We start from the raw sequence: 20857 nt of genomic DNA on the forward strand, positions 1-20857 counted from the left end.
AGATTCGTAATAAATACCACGAAAAAAAAAAAAACAAAGTTGCACTTGCAACTTTTCGCTAACTGCAGGATCATCGTGTTATCACCGAAGGTTTAGTTAATAAATGGATATTGGAGGAACATTCATTACTCGGTTAAACCGCTGCGTCCTGATGCACCCTCCAGAATAAAAAGAAGAAGAAAAAGACTAGTTTTATGGACCGGCGAGCTGTCTACAAAACAAATTACTTCACTTTTCACTGATAATTGCGCAACCAATGTATGATTTCGTGAAACTTCCACTTCTTTTGCCACCGACGCTGAAGCATTAAGCAAATAAATGGTGCCTGGTAATGAGCAAGACAGCTTGATCGATAAATCACCGCGTATATTTAGTGCAACCTGTAGCAGCTGGAAACGACTAGGTCTTTATAGCACTTACGCTCACAAATAGAGCATTCATTTTTCGGCGATGCTTTTATTTCTTGTAGTTGGATGACTTATCGCAGATATGTCTTACAATCACCGACTCACGCGGCCCTACTGAAATCGTCCTCCTTACAACGAATAAGCAGACAAGCCAGAAACTCTTTCAAGCGAATAAAAATAAAAGGTGAAGAAAAAATGTCTCACCTCACCGGAAATCTTGTGCGAAATAACACAGCGTGACGTGCTTTTCTTTTTCTAATTCTAATTAAAACGCTCTCAACCTCAAGTGTATTTCAAGAGAGAAAACGAAATAGATACATAATATATAACCGTGGCCAGTCCACAAGCATTCATTATGCTGTCACAAGCGCATACTTCTGCGAAGGGTGCTGCCCCACCCATGCCATTATCGTATTTTTCGAGTCAACCCACCCACGAACGTAATTTACCCGTGCGATGTGGCAAAGTATCTGTCATCCATTTCTGACTTAGGCATAGGCTTCTTTGCAAGGGCAATCGTTCTCAGCGGGAACGAGTTGCCGAGGGTAGTTACGAGAAGAAAATAAAACCGGACATTACTGGTTAGGTTCGAACACCGACGCTGATCTAGGCGTGTCCTTGAATAGTGGTAGTGGGCAGGACACCTTGCTGCGAGGCTTATTTATTTTATTTCTTTTAATTTTTCATTTCTTGCCAACACTGTCAATTTAAACGAGAACGCAATACGCTGAAGCTAGGTGGCTCCAATGCCTAATCGCCACATCTAGGGATATATTTTTTTTTTTCCTCTCATGCTTGTAGCGGTCTGCTCTACCTACCACGTTCTCTTCGCATAAATGCGTCTAGCGAATTCATAGCGGTTTTGCCGGTGTATGCAGTAAATCGCTAACACAGATGCGGAACTGTTGAACCCACGATAGAGATAGAGAGAGAGAGTGAAACAGGAAGGAAAGGCAAGAATGTTGTTCTGACAGCCTAGCAACATAACCACTAGAGCACCGTGGCAGGTAATGGAAAAAAATGAAAAGAACACTGACGGTGTTTCGTCCATAGATATAGAGACTGTGGATATACAGTTTGAACGAAGTCAGCCTACTTCAGTAACTGCAGCAACCACATCCGCCGTTTTCTGAAATTATTACCACGCTCGTGTCCGTACGGTCCAAAACCTTTGTGGCAGCTGTATAAGTCGAGTTCAGGTAATTTAATGTGGTAGAAAGGTGAACGCCCGCTGAGTCTAATTCGTTTCTTGCATAAAAAGTTGGGCCTGAAGTAAGAGAGACGTTGTTAACGCTCATTTTCGCGTGGAAAGCACTAAGTTGTGCCGTGAGATCACCGAAGAGTCGTTCAAACATGCGTTCTCAACGCATCAGCTAAATTAACAGTAACATTGTGTTTTGTTGTATCTAGTGCTAATTGTGTTATGTTGTGACCCATGCCCACCTCCCCCTACGCAATGCCTTCCGCCGATGTAGGTGAAGTGTAAATAAATAAATAAATAAATAAATAAATAAATAAATAAATAAATAAATAAATAAATAAATAAATAAATAAAGTGCAAGTTATCAACTAAGAATCCTTTCGGAGCTCTCCCAAGGGCTACATAAGGAAGCACTGCGCCGAGAAACATCTGTATGGCACCTAGACATTGTATTCGGGGAGCCGCGCCGCCAAAATTGAGGATGAAACCTTAGACATCCACAGACCGGACGAAAGATACAGGAAGTGGAAGATCACTGTTGCACTTTTACGAGTATATACAACTGCACCGTCGTTCTGCTTTTCTGCCTTCAAGGCGGGGTCACGGCTGAGATCGTGACTGCTCGTCGGCGAGTCGTAGGCACAGGGCGAGAAAACACGAGTGACCTTTAACTGCGGGCAAGAACGACGTTTTTCAAGCGATTCCGGACTAAACGATCCAAACGACCTAAGGATATGCACGCGTCGGTGGAGTTGCGCAAGAAAAAGTAAAAACGAAACGACGAGAGTTGCAACTAAGCACCGACAACAGCCTCCCGCATGTCGCTGGCTGGATTAAAAGAAAAAAAAAAAAACGCGAGCAACGAACAGGGCAGGAAGCTCCCCGCAAAGAAGTTCAACGTTCTGCACGTTTCCCTGAGCATGACAAAGGGTCATGCGTGCTCACTGCTCGTGTAATGCACGCATGAACCGTCGCTCGACTCTTTCGAACTATGCGTTCGAAACAACTGCACAGCGGCGCCCTCATCCGGAAATGGCGTCACTTTCGAGTAGCTTGTTGCCTGCAGAAACGGTTTCGAAAAGAAAGCGTGCGCTGGCATTTTTCTTCGCTATCTCTCTATCTCACTCTTGTGGCCCTCCTGTATTTCTATCTGTATTATTTTCCTCTGAGCGCAACTCGTCTAAACGATTTCGCAGTCGCGCTTCAGAAGCCAACTTCAACACCGACACGTTTCTTTTGTGTTTGTTCCAAATGGAGCAGTTTCTCGCAAGAAAGAGAAAAAGGGAGACAAACTTTATCAAGCTTGGTTAAAATGAGTTTACGAAGTGCCTCGAAGCCCATGGGTCGCACCTCGCTGAGCTTAATCGCCTAAGTGGCGCGTAAGTTGGAGAACAGTTACGCCCGCGTTATAATTTATTATCCTCGGCAATTAACGGCTCCCACGATAGATATATACTGCAAGCAGAGGGCAAGCGCCGTGCGTATTGTAAACGAGTGAGCGTTATACGTGGAACTCAGGATGTTCGGAGGTTGAACAGTGTGCATGATAGGGAAACGCCGAATAACACGCAGAGTCCTAGCTACTTATCAAAGTGCATCGCGCTTCTGAGTATTCCCGCATAACGAGTTTTTCCAAGTCTTGCAACACTACAGAAAGTGCACACTTACGTTTGTAAAAGTGCACAGCATAATTATCTGATGCAAACACACGCAGAGACACGCGCTCACACGGAAGCGAGCTAGAAAGTCATCGTTCCTACAACATACACGCCAATAAGCAAGCGAGCAGGCAAAGCCTTGTCTTTCGTGAAGGCTCAGAATAGGCCGCCTATGCGTGATCTATCGGAAAGTTTGTTCTCAAGACAAAACGAATTTTGTCTGAGTTGTCTAGAAGGTTGTGAGACGAGACAAATTCAAAATCCGGACTCTTAGACGAGTACTCGCTTCTCTCCTGCTTGAAACGCCCGCCATTAAAGCCTCCATCGAAGACGAGAGCGGCGCGAGAAAATTATTTCTTCGCGAAAAATGTTCCTTCGCCATCGCGTACGTGCACGTAGGCTTCCCTGCTTGAACTGCCCACCGCCCCAACCAACCTTCGTCTGATCCCTTTTTGCGCTTTTGCCCGTGGCGCTACAACTCAAATCCGCTTTCCTGGAAAATAAGATTAGTGACTAGCGCGTCTCGGAGGAAGCGCGATAGGAAAATATAAAAAATGATAACACCCCCGACAGCGCCGAAGACTTCGTGTTCGGACAGGGAAAGAGATTAGCTACACGTGGGAGGCGACATGGAGCATAACTTCCGCGTGCTATTAGGAACACTCCATTATCCCCGGGTGCATGAAAACGTTTGCATGAACGTGTCCATACACAAACAAGCAAGTTACCGTTGGAATGAGGGACAGCAGTGGGAAGCTTCCGAACGCCTTTCCTGCGCAGTATATCCTAACATAGGTGGGAAGTTCGTAATGCTTCCGCTTAGGCAAATATTTAAATTTTAAGCTTCTTCAACATAACCGAAAAATGGAGCACTATGTCGAGCACTCGCACTTCTTACTAACGTCACCGTCTACTACTACATTTTTCTTTCTTTTTTCTTTTTTTATTAGGCAACTCGCGCATGCACAATATCGACATGAACATGTGCGAGCTGAAGTAGAAATGAGGGGCTTTAAAGGTGGCGCTTTAAAACCTAACCTCATTTTACATCGGTTACTTTAGCCTTCCTCTCCCTGCAATATAGTGCTCTTCGAATGTCTGTTTATGGAATTTCGCGCTTATCCCGATGGTGACGCGCCGAATTTTATGCATGCGGGAAAATTTCGCCCACGCGTATTGCTTTCAACGACAACGGGCGGCATGAGGAAAACGGTGGCATTAGTAAGTGCGCGAAATAAGTTTCCTTCGCGTATCTGTCGCCATGATGCGCGTGAAGATTTCACGGTAGACAGAAGGAAAACGCGTGCCAGCTAACGGCGCTCGTGATGGTACACGCGCTGTGGTAAGTTTAACGTGTAGTTAAGCTCCGTGAAATGAAAACAGGTCTTTCGTGGCGTGAGAAGAGGTCCGGTGCCCTACAGAGGGCTGTTGATTTGTTAATGAGTAACAATGGTAATGAGTAACAGTAATGAATAATTAGTAATGAGTAACAATATTGAAGAAAGAACCGACACACTTGACAATAAATGTGAGTAATAAAGTGAATTTCCATGACTTAGCCATGCAGTGGGTGGCACGCTATCGTGCGATATCGGAAATTGTAGAACTCTTTCACCTACTATCACGCGGTCTATTCGCATTACAAAAAAAGTACCCTGAATACTATCAACTAATGTATATTGGTTTAGTGTTTCTGTTATTTTTTTTCTCCAATAATGCCCTTAGAAGAGAAATAAGTCTCGCCGCGGTCACTTGCACCAGTTTCATGACGGCGCATAAAGTTTAGAATGCAAATTTCAGTCGAATATTGAAATATGCTTCGCTTTTAGCTAAGAACATTGGCGTAGACAGGGGTGGGGTGGGAAGCGGGGTTCAGCTTCCCTCGTCCCGAAAATTTTCGTTTTTGCATATGTATATATACACACGTACCCATAAAAACACTCGCAAGAACATACATAAAAAGTAGTTAACGCCCCCTCCCCCCCTCCCGCTGTAAAAAAAATTCTGGCTACGACCCTGCAAGACTGTCCCATACTATGCTACGCACTATAGACCTCGTCAGCAGTGATGAAAACTGCTTGTATACCTCAATCAGTTGTGTCCGTAAAGCTCGATCGCGTTCTATACACTGATTGTACTGTGTTTCGTAGACGCGCATAATAGAAGCGTCATGCTTCCTGGCCTGGGCGTTACTACACACAGAACTAAACGTAACCGGTTAACCCCTCCCCCCCCCCTTTAAACCGACGTGGACAGTGGTGTGACGCAATGAATGCGCTCGTGCCCCATAACGGTGTATCATTCCCGATCCCTCGGTGCAGCACCGACAACAATGGAGGGATGAAGGAAGTCAAGAGTGGGGGAGGAGGGGCAAACAAGGGCTCGGCCGGTGTCTGCCTGGGGCGATCCGGCCTGCGCGCCCCGCAGGGGAGGAGAAAACGGTGCGCGAGTTCCGGAAGCAAGCAAGACGCCGTAAACTCAGATCGCGTGTCCAAAGCGGCAGCCGAGACGGCGGAGGTGCGTCTCTTCCGAGGCAACTCCCCTACTTGAGGTGGCTGCTGATGCCGCTGCTCTCTTAAACCGGCGCAACCCGCTTCACGGTTCAGGACGATGCGGAGCGCGCGCGCGCCCCTCAAGGTCGGTCAGCCAGCCCAGCTCTTTTTTCCACGCGTACGCAGAGAAAAACGTACAAAGAATACGACCCAGGAGAGCAGCGTCCAGCACCACGGGCCAGCGGAGCGTGTCAGTTTTCTATTCTTTCGTTTTTCTCACTGGTACGCTCGCTATAGCCGCGCCTATTTGCCGGCCGGTCAACCGGCCAAGCTCACGCAGCCATCCTCTCGCCTCTCTGAGCAAATATCGAGCAGCGCGACGGTCTCTCTATTCATTTTTTATAGAACGTGTTTATACTCTCATTCTTCACTTCGGGCATAAAAGAAAGCTGCGCGAAGGCGAGCATGAACTCGAAAGCAGCTGGCAACCGTGTACGAAAAGAAGCGAAACGCTGCGTACGTGTATGTGACGCGATTCAACGCCTCCGCTTGTTCGTGCCTGCACGTTCGCCGGGGCAATCTTATATTCGCCCCAGCTTCCCAGTAGGTCCCTTCAAACACGCCGCCTTCTTGCTTTCGCTCCTCGAGCGTGCTGCAGGACGCCCCAAGGCGTGCAAGTTCTCGACCTCGCGCGCCCGGCTAGCTTGACGCGTGTATGTGCGTACGAAGCGAAAAGTCGAGCGAAGACCTGTTCCTCGCACTCTCCCTTCTGCTCAGGCGCTTCCAGGCCTGGACAATAAGCTAGAGCGAGCATACGACGACACGCGTGAAGAGGCAATGTTCCTCAATGTGAAATTGGGAAAGCTGCGTTGAAAGTTGGTCGAGCGAGCTAACCGACAGTCAAACATCTTACTATGTCATGCTACCCTGCTTCCAAATATTGTATCCTGCTATATTGTAGTGTATTTGCTATATTACACTGTGCTGGAACGACACAAAGTTCAGCTAGTTATTACGGATTCATGATAAAAGAAGGTAGGCATGCATACACCGGCACAAGAGTGTTGAGTTGTCTCAATCTCTTCTCTTGTGTCCGGGCCTGCGCACTTACCATCATTTATCATGTATTGTATTGTATTGTATTGTATTGTATCCTGCTATCAAATACTGTCTTCTGTGCTTTATTTGGTGGAAAACTGGAAAGCGATTATGACGCGTGCTAGCGCTTTGACAAACGTAGAAGTACAGCAGCGCCGCGCAGCGTGCACGTCTTTCACCAGTTTTTTTTATTATGTATAAAACTTAATGCGCATTATGAATACCGATTAGCCGACGTTAAAGGCTCAGTTTCTGAGCAGGAGGTTATTTTTATACGCACAACAGTGATTCGCTTCCTGTAACTACTTTGTCAGTCAGCGAACCGACTAAGAACAGTGCAACAAAAAGAATAAAGTAGTATTTTTGCATAATTATACAAAGAGACTCAAAGACATCGCCCAATCTTGATTCTTGTATCACATGTGACGCAAATACAGATGGTGCGTTCACTGCCTCCCGACCTGATTTAAAGCGTTTTGGCTTCGCACCGCATATCGAATTGCGCCGTTACAGAGCAATTCGTTTCACCAATGTTCAAGATATCTGCTTTTCGAGTTCGCCTCTACTGCACTTGAAGCCCCCTGTCTTTTCGCATCGTCATGTGTTTTCTTGCGCGCGTCGCGCCCTTAGAAGCTTCGCGTCATTCACGCGCATTCCAGAAGCCGATAAACGATCGTTTCGGATAACTTAGAGTCAGCGACATTGTAGCTATAGAAGGAGGAGCACAACTGCTTGCCGAGATTAGCTTCACGTCGGTTGCCCTACAGCCTGGGAGGTCGAGGGAATGTCGTGTCGCACAAAAAAAAAAAGAAAAAAAAAAACTGGCCACGCGAGCACTACGACCGGAGCCGTATCGTATCGTACACACACGTGCGCTCCATCCTTGGCCGGCTGGCTCTTTCAATTCCTTCCCGTTTTATCGTCGTCGTGCTTTAAAGGCAAAAGGTGGGGAGGGCGGATCGGATGCGCGGCGCGATTACCCGCGAGAAAGAGGCCGCGGCGCAAAGGAACGGGTATATGTGAGTCTCTGGGTTAGGAAAGTCGGAAGCGGTCGGCCCGGCGCCGCGGCGAGGCCCACAAACCGGCCGCAAGTCACGACGGTGCGGCGACGGAGCCTCCTCCGTCCGTGTTGTACAACCGGTGTGTGTTTGTGTGTGTGAGGGTACGCTGCAACGTGGCTGTCCATACACCGACACTACCAAGACAAGCCGAGCCAGCCATAAAGCGGAGCCTAGCCGTATACGGCTGCATTATGTCTCGCTAAAGCTGTTCAGTATGCTTCCGAAGTCAGGAAAGCACGTGTTCAATGCACTGCACAATGGAACTTCCATGTTCTGCACCGAGCATAACAAAAACCCGCATTGTAAACGCGGCAGAATACAGTTAGTTCATTGTTTTGTACAATAAGTCTCCAGTATAATCGTAATAAACATAGACTCGTTATTAAATGGTCGAGTTTTACGTCCCAAAAACACGATATGATTGTGAGGGACGCCGTAATGGAGGTCTCCGAAAATTTCGACCACCTGGGGTTCTTTAACGTGCACCTAAATCTAAGTACACGGGCCTCAAGCATTTTCGCCTCCATCGAAGTGCGGCTGCCACGGCCGGGATTCGGTCCCGCGACCTTAGCGTCAGCAGTCAAGCACCATAATCACCATAGACCACCGCGGCGGGTACAGAGACACGTTGGCTGTGAGTGAACGTGACACGAAGTTTATGTGTTCCATCTGCGTCCCTTCCAAACCACGTAACACAGAATTGTTAGATTATTACTACTTATACAGAGCTCAATGAGGTTTTTGTTCACGCTTGTTCACAATTCTCTGTCTCCTTACAGTCATCAGCACAGTTCACGCTTAAGGATGCCGCAATATTGTGTGCTCTCGTAGTGAATTCAGACGAGCAGGGTGGTTGAAGCGAACACACACACACACACACACACACACACACACACACACACACACACACACACACACACACACACACACACACACACACACACACACACACACACACACACACACACACACACTCCTGACAATGTTTACATGCCCTGCGCAAAACGCACGGCCGCCGCCATCGCTGCCGCGTTGTCGAGGTTCTCCCTCATCACGGCTCGCTTTGGAGGCTGCACGGTTCGGTTCTTTCGGCGTCATTTGTGTCTGTGTGACCCGGCCGTGCGCGCAGAAAGCCCGAGAACGGGTCGTTCCTCCGAAAAAAAAAGCAAAGTAAAGAAAGGAAAAGAAACGAAAAGGAGCACGACCGCCGCAAATCAGAAATGAGAGAAGCCGCGGAGGAGTCAAGCGGCCCGTGCCCGGCAGAAAGATGCTGGAGGGCATGCACGACGGCCAAGGCGCGCGCGCCGCTCAGCTTGAAGCCCCGCCATGTAGGAAGTAGGTGTCTGTGCGTTCCCGAAATATATCGGTGCGGCTTCTTCGGCACAGATGCGCCTTGTCCTGTGTGGTATACGGTATTTATAGGCGTCCGACAGTGGGATAGGAGGCGCGCTCGAAAAACAGCGCCCTGCGGGATGTTTGAGCGTTCGATGCGCCGTACCCTTCGATACGTCTCGTCTTTACATCCGTAGCGACGCTCGCTTTCTTCCTCATCTGGCTCTAACTCTGCTGCACAGAGCATGTGACACGACAGTATACGAGTCGCGCACGAGGATGTGCGCAACAAACCGACCTGAACGACGCTTAAAAGCCTGATCTTGGAGCGCGCTGAATTATAGGGGGAGCTCGGGAAACCCTTCGGATCGCAACAACTGTCTGCCTGTATACATTCACAGGTGGTCCGGCAACATTGAAGCTCCTAGAACTGCTGTTTACGTGCACAGACGCAAAGTGACGTCGGGAATAGCGAAGGTAGCAGGGAAGCTTTGTAAGGTTTGCGCACCACCATGCGGAGTAGAGGGAAAGCTGTCAGAATAGGGCAGCAGTTTGGCAGCCGCCCCTTCTGCCACAACCTGTCCCGGGCCGTGACGGATGTGGCAGCGGTAGCAGCAACCCTTTCTGTTGTTTGTTCGCGCTCTCTCGTTCAAAATCTCTATAGCCGCCTATTTCGGTGCGCAGATGGCGAAGCAGTGCAACCGGTAAAATGAGATATCATTTTCCTCGACGTTCAATGGGCGATAAGAAAAGAAAGTAGAACATCCGAGAACGTCGGCATTGGAGCTGCATGTCTGATTCGTCTGCGTAGGCCGGGCGTCGCTTAGGTAGAGTGAAGGAGAAAAAAAAGAAATGCGTGGATGAAATCTAACTCTGTCCTTTTTTGCCTGCTTTGCCTATCAAGCTCTTGGTTCCTTTTCAACTGACAGTATCAGAAGCGGAGCAGTAGCGCGAGAAATCGTTCCAGCCTCGCGGCGGGCGGTGTTATTATTTCGTTTCGTTCCGTTTCACCCGGTCACTTTCAGCCCGAGGAATGCGGGACTAAACACCACGAACGCTTTGTTTCTCATCTTCCGCAGCAAAATCAGATCGGGAAATTCAATAAGGCGGAAAGCCTTAATAGGGCACGAGTGTAATAAAGATGCGAGTGTGTCATGTATTGTCTGGTATAGACAGTAGGCAAAGCCACGGATAGCTTCTACTGACATAATTGGGACCGCCATTTTGTGGTACTAACACGCCGAGAAGCTGCGTAGACAGGAAACGAACCCGACAGCACGAAAGATACGTCTTGTACAGAGCAAACAGAGAAAGAAATTCATAGCAGTGATAATCCGGTAAAACACGGTCAAAGAGCAAAACCATACAAACCTGGTTTTATGCCGTAATAACGTCATCGTGGCGGCCATATTTTGGTACTGACATCGTCGGAAGAAGATCACATTCGCAAGCAACGAACAGCACAGCGGATCACATGTAAGACAATTAGTAGTACGCACGAGTGCAATTCGATGACACAGTCATGTCCAAAAACTTTGTCTACTTATAAGCTCGAAGTGTTCAGAGATCTCAATTCACCAGCGAACAAGCGGAGCGACACGTTTCTTGCGACCAGTGACCACAGAGCACGTGTTCCTAACTAGAATATAATTAGTCGACAACTGGTGGCAGTCAAGTGCTCAAATAAGGAGCGATGTGACACGACGTGGCATCACCAAGTGCAATGCTGTGATACACAGAGCTGCCACTTCGTATTTAAGTATTCTAGGTAATTAAGTTTAAAGACTTTAAGATTAAAGTCATAACCACTGCTCTCAACTCTTTAGCAGCCTTGGCTGCCAAGTACGTATATAAATGACTATAGACATTGAAGAAGAGAAGGAGGGAAGAAAGGAGAATGAGAGAAAAGACACGAATGTTTTTTTCAAACCGGCCTGGTGGTGTTCAGGAGTGCCATCCTCAAGAAGGCAAACCCCATTAATTTACCCAGTGAGAGCGCATACCGCAAATGTCATTGCATTTCTCGACTCTGGCCTTTCGAGGAAAAAGTCATAACCACACGGTGTGAACGCCTTACAAGCTCATTTCTTTTCCGTTTATTTTACTTCTTTTTTTCTGCTCTAGGTCGTGCGCGCGTGTGAGGCTGTCGTTTTCCCCTTGTCTCCTACGCCAAAGTCACGAACACTGTGCTACTCCGCGACGACCATATCGTGGAGTTAAGCAGGCTTGAAAAGCAGCCTCATTTTTCTTTTTCTTTAACTTTGTACGATGTTTCTTTATTGTTTTACTGTACTGCATGAGGAGGCACGCATGACGGCAGAGTGGAAAACGCGAGACGTGCCCTGCGACCCAATTAATTCCCCCTGGCACGCAGAAAGAGGTGCGCTTCGTGCCGACTCAAGCCAATCCGGCTTGTGACACTGTCGGCAAGTTGCGACCACCTTTTTTTCAGGCATTTCGTGCCTCTTAGGGAGCCGGAATGCGACTAGCCGGACACGTGCTTGTGCCAAGGAAAAAAAAAAGAAGAGAGATTCTCTACGTTCGCCGACCATCCCGGAATGTCGCCGCCGCGTGAAGCCGGCATATTCCACAGGCGAAAACAAACTCAGATGGAACGTATTTCGATGCTGTTGCTTGTAACTCACGTACAAGGCTATTGACGAGGTGTACTTCCAACGAGTCCGAACGACGACCAAGATGGCGATCCACTAACAGGCGGCGTCACTTCGTCTTTTTCGTCACGTGTAAAGACGCAAGAAAAAATTCCGACGAAAACGTTTCTGTTCGACGTTCCCACGCGAGAAACGCAGGGGGAAAGCTTCAAGTAAACACTTATGTAAGTCAACCATTACAAAGAGTGAATCGTAAATCTTCAAGCACCGATGCGCTTAGGAACGGCCCTCCTAGGAAGCCCTAATCGTCTCACTATTCGAGGTAATAGCTTAATAGGTAAGATGGGACTCTACGCAGGAGCGTATAGGGTGGGGCCGAATCTCCGAAATTATTCATTCGTAACTGCGTACTTTCGAGGGACAGTAGTACACCATTGGCAATAAGGGGGTTCGTTGCAAATATGCTAGAAAACCCGTTTGTTCTTAGCCCATTCGCTCGCTGCATACGAGAAAAGGCGTGCGATGAGAGTTCTCGTACACCAAGCATAAAACATGAGCCGGATATGGTTAGCAGCGGGACATCGTACACTGAACCGGCCCTCATTTCAGTGATATCGTGCTGTTTTGTGTTGGTTGCGAACAACTCGTCTACGCTCTCAAGTATGGCGCTCCCATGCGGCCAATCGAACGCGCCGGCCCAATTAGGCGATCGGTGTCTCCTCGACTCCCGCTGGTGCAGTTAGCCCTCGTCCACTTCGGAAATGCCGTGCATTAAAGCTGCACTATAGAGACCGTGCCCCGAGTGTCCTCCAAGCAGACACCGGAAAGATCGGCCATTTGCGTCCTTCGAACGCAGCGGCCGAACGAAGTTAACGTCGTTAACAGCTCGTGGCGCTCGCTACTTCAGTTTTTTTTTTTTCTCCTTTTTTTATGCATATCCCAGCATCGCAAGGTCCTCGTCTACGGACACAAGGTGAATATATATGTGTCGCCTCGGTCCCTCGCTACACTTGATGAACGAATACATACACGTTGCCGAGTCGAGCACTCCAGAAAACGACGCACCTTCGGAACGGCATTCGCGGAGCTGTTTCTTCATAACAAACCCCTTCTCCTCCTGCTGCGACAGTTAGAGAGAGCGGAAGTAGCCTCATAGCGACTGTGTTTTTTTTTCTCCACGTCATCTTATTGCCGTCTCCGTTTCCCGTAACGTCTTACATACTTATCTTTCACTTAGCGACTTCGTTTAAGATCCATCGGTCTCCTCGCGCCAGGTGTGCGTGCGTGCGGTGATACGTGAGAGCGTTGCGCTCTTCTTTGCGTACGGCTTGGCGCGTGCTCTCGGCGGTGCCAGGCTGTGGAGACGTACATAGACCGCCACCACCATGGCTATGCGGCGGCAGCGGCGGCGCAGCTATTATGGGCTCATTACGTGCCGTGCCGTGAGACAAGGGAAACGACGGGGCGGCCGAAAACGACCTCGAAAGCGATTTGGAGCCCGGCCTCGAAAGAAAAGGTGTCCGCAGGGCACGGCAACTGCTCCGTGCCGCCGCGGTGACAGTCGGTGGAGCCACGTTCGCCGCACTCTTAATCTCTTTTCTCTGAAGTTCCAGTCCGAAAGTGGTACATTACATCAATTTTTTCGCAGATATGTGGGTTCTTCGTTTGTGGAACCTATAGACGTGGGAAGTATGTCCCGCATGTGACATCATCCTGATGTCCCATGCGGCCACCTCTTTCAGACACAAGCGCTGAGATGTGTTATGCTTGTGTGTTCGTCATCCAGTTCTCACATAAGCTATGTGACCATTCTGGCTGTGTATTTTTCACGACGAAACATTAAAAAGGGCTTTTTCTTCGCCATAATGGAACGAGCATCTGTCGATCCACATACCTAATGGTATGTGGTGTCCGTGACACCACATACCTAGACGTGGTTTGAGTTACAGGTGTGAGAAACCCACAGTTACAGGTGTGAGAAAGTTCAGGGGAAGACGGAAACTTGAAGTGATGACAAATTCTTGAACAGAAGGTGTGGGTGGAGCCAATGCTTCGGCAAGCAGACTTGTCGAAACATTGGCTCCAGCGACACCACCATTCAATATATTTTTTTTTTCATCGGGTGTGAAAAAGAACATCCAGAATAGTTGATGTCCTTTCTTACGCATGTTGAACACCGTTCTGTAAACGTAATCTTATTTGGATGTAACAAATACAATGACAGAGCCGCAACTTAACGCAACTGAAACGCGTTGTCCTCCTGACTAAGGTCTTTACCTCACCGAAGCAGCAGAGGTAGCAGCTTGCAGGTATCGCTGCTAATACAAAAAAGTGATCCAACAGCTAATACAACGTAAAATATCAAAACGATTCACAACACAATTGTTTTATGCACAATAAAAAGCATCAACCGTTTGCAAAAGACGAAGTAAACATTTATTCCTTCGGAACGTGTACATTATTGTACTTTAAAATTTATAATAACCGAAATGTATATAAAGTACTCCGAATATCTTGCGATTTCACGTGGAAACGCCCACGTTAGTCTAGGAGCAGTCTATATTTACGGAAGCGGAAAATATTTGCGATACATTTTATTCTTGCAGCTTGAACCCGAATGAGTTTGAGAGGGCAGTGACACTGGCAAAAGGCTCGGCCGAAGGCAAAACCGACACACAATGGCATATATTCTACATAGTTTCCAGTTAGTAAGCGTGAAAATCTCGCAAATATGACGGCATTTAGCAGTGCCGGTTTACCGGATGGTATACGTACGGAAAATCGTACTGTCGTAGTCGACATGGAACTTTTTTCGTCTTCAACACCTCTATCAGCCACTTCGATCACATCACGTTGCCGTCGCACTGAGCAACTCACGCGGCTAAAAAGTTTGAAAAAAAAAGCTACGTGCAGACCACGAAGGTACGGTATTTCCGTACTCACCATACGGTAAATCGGCGCTGCTAAAACACTATTAGCAAAACGTGAGTGTGACAGACTGAATTTAGCACATCGCGTGTTTATTCAAGATGCAGTATCACTATATCAGCTGCTACCGCTAACTGCCTCTCGCTCGCTGGCCTCGAGGTTTGCACGGTGCAGCCACACACGCGCGCACACAGCCGCGCCACGTTCTCCATTCCCGCCTTTGCTGCCCGAAGCGGCGGGCTTCGCGATATGTCGGTCGCTGCGCGTCGCCCTTTAACGAGCTCCTGCACGCGTTGATGCTGGACGACGACTCGAGGCGGGAAGGGGCGAAAAAAAAAGAGAGATAAAGAAAAGCGGTCGGCCCCCACCACGGCATCACACGGGACGATTTAGGGCACGAAATGGAAGTGACAGCATGCACGAAACAAACCAACAACCAAAGGAAAAAAAGCGAGTCTGGTGGCTAACGATGTTAACAGATGCAAGGTGTATATGACGAGGAAAAAGTTTCGTACGTAGACGCGCGGATTGAATCTGTGACTGCTCTGCTACGTGCAGGTGGTCTAGCCGTTATGGTGCTCGAATGCTGACCCGCGAAGGTCGCGGGATCGAATCCCAGCCACGGCTGCTGTATTTCGATGGAGACGATATAGAAGCCCGTGTACTTAGATTTAGATGTCCCTCTACGGCGTCCTTCATAATCATATCGTAGATTTGGGACGTAACAACCCAACAATTATTATTCCTGTCTTTGTCTAACTCTCTGTCTCACTTTTTCACTGTGTGAAGGTAAGCGTGTGTGTATGAGATAGCGCGCTCAAGAATTGCGCCTAATAAGACATGATCGCGAAAGTTTCTGAGAAACGAAAAAAAAAAAAGAAAAGCGGTAGCGGCAGTTGCATGCAACAGCTGGGACACGAATGCAAATAACGGGAAATTGGCACCTCAGCTTTAAGACAACACGCCTAGCGCTGATAAATGCCCCGCTTTCATATGTCAGCTGCTCGCTGACATTCTATATACTCTAGATTGCCCCTTAGATAAGTCGTATCTGTCATATACGTCGTCTCATCTTGCGCGCAAAGTGTCATGTGGGGGCTGTAGGACGGTTATGGTGCTCAGACGTCCAGGGATTGGCGGTGTTCCCTGCAATACGGGAGCAACAGCAATGCCTCGAGACAAGCGGTGCGCGCAGGTGTGTACGCTGTCGAACAACGCAACCGCCGGTGAAGGCGCTCGCCGCCATTGGCGGTACTGGATTAGTCGGGGACTATATAGGAGCCTCGCGCGACCTTGGAGGAGGAGGTAAGGTTCATTCTATGAGCGAGGTCGTGTATGTATACTGAATTCCGAGTCTTGACGTCGTGAGAGAGCGCATCAGCTTTCGGTTTTTAACGATTCGCGCCGCGGACCCGTGAAGCCGGTTCTGACTGGTCTACGCGTGCAACTTTCCTCGCTATCTGGTCGAGCCATACGTTTACGCTGCACTGCCAAGCTTACGTAAAGTACTTTATGCTCGCAGTGTACTAAACAGTGATTACTTGTTTCTTATCGAAGAGCAATTACTATTTATAGCCGGACGACTGCAACACAGACGGCTTTCTCGTAGGCAAAGCTGAATGCATTTGTACTCTGAGTTCAGCCAAACGAAATGAGATTTTAGTTATACCTGATGGTTTGCACCATGTACAGTCGTATGTGCGTCAGTGCCACGCGCGTATGCATGATTACGTGTGCACATACGACTCGAGTTTTCAACAAACATGTGCAGAAATTGGCTCATAAGAAAAGTTCTGAGAATAAATACTCCAGTACACAATACTGCAGCAGGGGCATTTCGTAGCACCTTGGCAGTTGAGCTAGCGGTCGTGGGCCGCCATAACAGTGGGAAGACATTGCAAACACGCCATATAGCGGCGATGGCCCAAGTAAATAAAACGAAGCAGAAAAGTGTATTAGAACAGGTGGACTAATATGAAAACCTGACAACGAATAAAATTCGCCTCCAACTGGTGTTGGATACCCATCGCCATGTATCGCTGACCACTCGCGACAAAAACTACACTCCAGTGAGACAAGCGGGGCATATGCTTGAGTCTTGCGGTTTCTGTAGCACTAGCTATGGCGAGCAAGGGCTACACGGGTGGCCTTGCGTCTACCGCGGTTGCGCCGTATGCGGGGCTAGTTGCTTTCCTCCGAGGCGACCGGTTAACCTCCAGCAGAGAACGAGAATCTCGGTCCCTTCGATTCGTAACACGCCACAGTTCCCTCGCTAGCCATTTTCCCCCCCAAAAAAACCCTCCAGGCACGCATATTTGTATACAACCAACGGTACCGTGCATTCCTATATGCTAATTAGCTTAATAAGGGAAAAAAATTGAGGCGCAGCTGTTTCTTCCGAGTGCGGTGGCGAATACAAAGAGCTTTCTTCTCGGCATCCCTATATAATACGTGCCTCGAAGTTCCAACTGACCGCTTATCAAAAAAACCCTGTCACGGCGAAACCGTTGTGAACTCTCGGCGAACGCGGGTCTTGAGAACGGGGTCACACTTAGCAGAACTTGCGAGCCGTCTTCTCATTGTTGTCCCGCTCACCCTTTCCCTTACGTAACCGCAGCACTTGGGCATGTTTATTTGCCGCAGCAGGCGCACGTAACTGAAGATTGCATCGGAGCCGGACTCTTGACGCGGGTATACGAGGCACGCGTGCTATAACGCGCAAGGCAGTGCGCGTCAACTTTCGTGCATGAGGGTCAGTGCGAGTCCTTTAAAAAGTAGGGCACACACAAACGTTCACTGGCCGACGTCTAGCCATGAGCGCAGTCGACGAACTCTCCGTCTGGGAAACCATCACCAACCCTCGCCTGAATGATATAGCAGGACGTTGGCATTAGCGTGACGTTCTTCTGCTGCGTTTAGTGGGAACTATAGCTGCCGAATAGCTAGATGTATCCTTCTCCTACCCATTGGTGTAGGGTAGCAAACCATAAGTTTCAGTTAAGGTCAACCTACCTGCCTTTTCCTCATTTGTATCTCTCTCTCTCTCTCTTTGTCTAACTGAAGATCTCTTTAATTAAAGGGGCAATCGTATAGACATTTTTTAGTAGGCCTAAATACATTGAAGAAAACGTTGGTGTAGGTGTGAGCAGGCACGTAGCCAGGATTTTTTTTCGGGGGGGGCCCAAGGCCTAATTGTTCGAAAGACAGTCTTTCCATGGCAAAAACAAAAAAAAAAGTTGCCTGGAAATATAGAGGGCTGGAAAAATTTCGGGGGGGGCCCGGGCCCCCCCCTTGCCTACGTGCCTGGGTGTGAGCTATAGTTTAGTTTTCCAAAATCCGTTCAGGTCATGGGAAGAGCGAGACGAATATTAGACTGGCAGTACTGTCAGAGTTGTGCAAAGGTTTCTCTCGGGGGGATGACAGAAGCAATGGAATAAGAAATAAAAAAAAAGATTGCTTTAGGCATGGCAAAACGTCCCGACTACCTTTCACTGCAACTAGGTATCAGCTGCCGAGGAAAATCTACCCTATGGGTTTATTGTCCACCGTAAGTAATAGAAGCGCAACACTACTTCATTTCAACGAACTGCATCAAATACGGCTTTGTTCCTTAGCCAAGTGTAAAAAAAGAAAAAAAAAACATTAAAACGCAGAACGACAACCGGAAAAGGCAGAATGCTTTCGCTATTTGAGACTGCTTCAATTGCTTATATGTTTCTGAGTTGCGTGCAACAGAACGAAATACTATGACAGTAGACTGAAAACGGAAACCTTGGGACACGCAAAGTTAACATACTTATCATTGAAGCCCACTGAAAAGCGGTCCTGTTACAAGCCTGCGGTGTACACCAGGGCAGAGATTTCAGTCTTCCGAAGTTTCTATACACAGAGGTAGAGATTTCATCCCCGGCAGCAGACGCGCCACAGTCGTGCGTAACGCATCGGCCATCACAGCTGTCACCGCGGTCATCACGCGCCAACGAAACAAACAGTGAAGTGGCTCGTTCGGTGGCGGCGAATCGGACGCGCGTGCCCAGTGAGAGTACTGGCAGTCAAATCCAACGATGAAACCGACAAGCGAATGAACAACCACGACGACACGTTTTCTGCCATGCCTGGCTTGCATCGCCGCAGCGTTCTTGCTTCCTTTTCTTTTTCTTTTTTTTTTTTCTTGCTGGCATACTGCGGTGCTTACTAGAGCAACGTCGCCAAGATGTTCTCGTTGCGACAAACCGTTCACAGAATACATGATCGCCTAAAACAGGTGGGCGTAAAATAATAATAAAGAGGGGGTGGATACGTGACACAAAACAGGCATGGTCTGAAGGTCTGTATACTTCCACAGCAGACCATTGTTCCCGGTTCCACACTGCGACGACAGAACGCGTACAGACGGTCGGGTTTTTCGACCACGCGCTAGCAGAGCACTGTTTCGTCCCTTGTGGACGTTGTACTACTCACCTGATGCGAGTGCAATGAATCCGAGCAGCAGCATCGGGACGAGCACCGGCGTTGACAGCAGCATCGCCGAGTGGACCCGGTGTGGCCGGCTGGCAGCGGTTGCCGCCATGGCTCTCGTCGTGAAGGGCTCAGACCGGCGACGGCGCGACCCCGTCGCGCGCTCACACAGACACACACACACGCGCGCACCCCCGAGCACCTCAGGTGCCCATGTCCCTATGTTTCCCAGCGACGCGCTGCTGATGCTGCTCCTATGGTACCACTCCTGGAGTGTCCGGTGCTCCGGCGCGGCGGTATTCCCTTCCTCGGCGCTGCGGCTGATGACGCTAGTGTCCGCGGCGGCTCGCTCGCTCGAGACACAGGCGATGCGACGGCTTGGTTCCTCCGGCGCGCTCGGCTCGAGTGATCCGGACAACCGGTCCTTCGGAAGCGGGACGCCCGGCCTACGCAGGGCCTCAGGACCTGTTCCCTTCTTCGAGTGAGGGAGTGAGGGGAAGCCGGAGAGGAGGGGGAGGGGCGCCGCTGCCTCGTCGTGTGGCCCCCTTTTTGCCGCACTTGCTCTTTTGCTGCACCCGGCTGCACCACCGACCCCCTTACCCGTACCGACCAGGTGACTGACTCGCCCGCTAAGCGTGACGTCACCGTCCGTCCCAGCGTCTCTCTATGTGTGTGTTTGCGCGAGCGAGAAACAACCGTTATACACGTACAGCGTCAGACTCTCTCTCTCTCTCCCTCGCTATCCTCCTCTGCCGAGTCTTGGAGGGACGCTCCCTGAGGATGGTACGCGCCGCCGGTTCTGTAGTACGGCGGTGGTGCCGTTCTGCCAAATGGAAGCGAGTGCGTGTGGTCGTTTGTCTCCGGCTGCCCCGTAATAGGCAGCACTGTTTTGAGTGGGAGCGGTGTGTTCTCGGCGAGCCCGAAAGCGGGTGCTGATTACGCGAGAAAACAGCGACAGGCTCACCTCCTTTTCGCCCGTGAATTCTCTTTCTATCGCGCGTACTTCAGGTGGCGTAAAGGTCGTGTGGCCGATGCGAAACCGGATGCTCAAGCAAGCAGCTTTTGAAAGCGGATCTTCTGCTTCCGATCTGAAGGTTGGAATCTCTGCACATGCTGGATAAGCCTTGACAACTCCTTCGGATGATTGTGCGTCCGTGGAGATCATTCACGCTTTTATAGAGCGAATGGACGCGCTTCATTTATGGGTGCAGTGTTGCCGCGGAGCCAGCGATAAAACGCGCCGTTATCGCTGCGTGTGAGAAGAGCCTGATAACGCTACTTATCTGTAACAGCGGAGCGCAATGACTACCGTTTTCATTCTCTGACATGCTTTGGGCAATGCGCATTAATTATTCATGGACGATTCGCTCAGCGATCATATTTCCTGTCATCTTTTTTTTTTTTTTTTTCATGATTCCCATCGTCACCGTAAGGAGTGCCATCGCTCTAGCTCTCGATCCTTCGCTCTTTTGCGCTTACGACGCTCTTAACTGATTGTTAATTCTGAAGTGATGCATCGCGTGAGCACAGCTGTATGATGCTCGATTTAATAGTAATGACTCACTTTATTTCTCTTTTGCCTTCTTCGTTCTCTGATATATTTATTGATA

The 20857-nt window shown here is 49.0% G+C and overlaps 1 protein-coding gene across 6 annotated transcripts in view; it reads right to left on the reverse strand.

Moving 5' to 3' along the window:
- The window catches only part of LOC119394148 (mucin-17), a 232528-nt gene extending 212644 nt beyond the window's left edge, over window positions 1-19884 (reverse strand). Inside the window, exon 1 of one of the 6 annotated variants that reach the window (XM_049415656.1) lies at window positions 19251-19884. In XM_049415656.1, the coding sequence (XP_049271613.1) occupies window positions 19251-19359 (109 nt within the window). In that variant the 5' untranslated portion in view covers window positions 19360-19884. The remainder of the gene's footprint in view (window positions 1-19250) is intronic. The other 5 variants (XM_049415657.1, XM_049415658.1, XM_049415660.1 and 2 more) reach the window with 5 other exon arrangements.
- Window positions 19885-20857: the final 973 nt, after the last annotated feature.

Source organism: Rhipicephalus sanguineus, chromosome 5 (assembly GCF_013339695.2).
Source record: "Rhipicephalus sanguineus isolate Rsan-2018 chromosome 5, BIME_Rsan_1.4, whole genome shotgun sequence".
Lineage (NCBI taxonomy): Eukaryota > Metazoa > Arthropoda > Arachnida > Ixodida > Ixodidae > Rhipicephalus > Rhipicephalus sanguineus.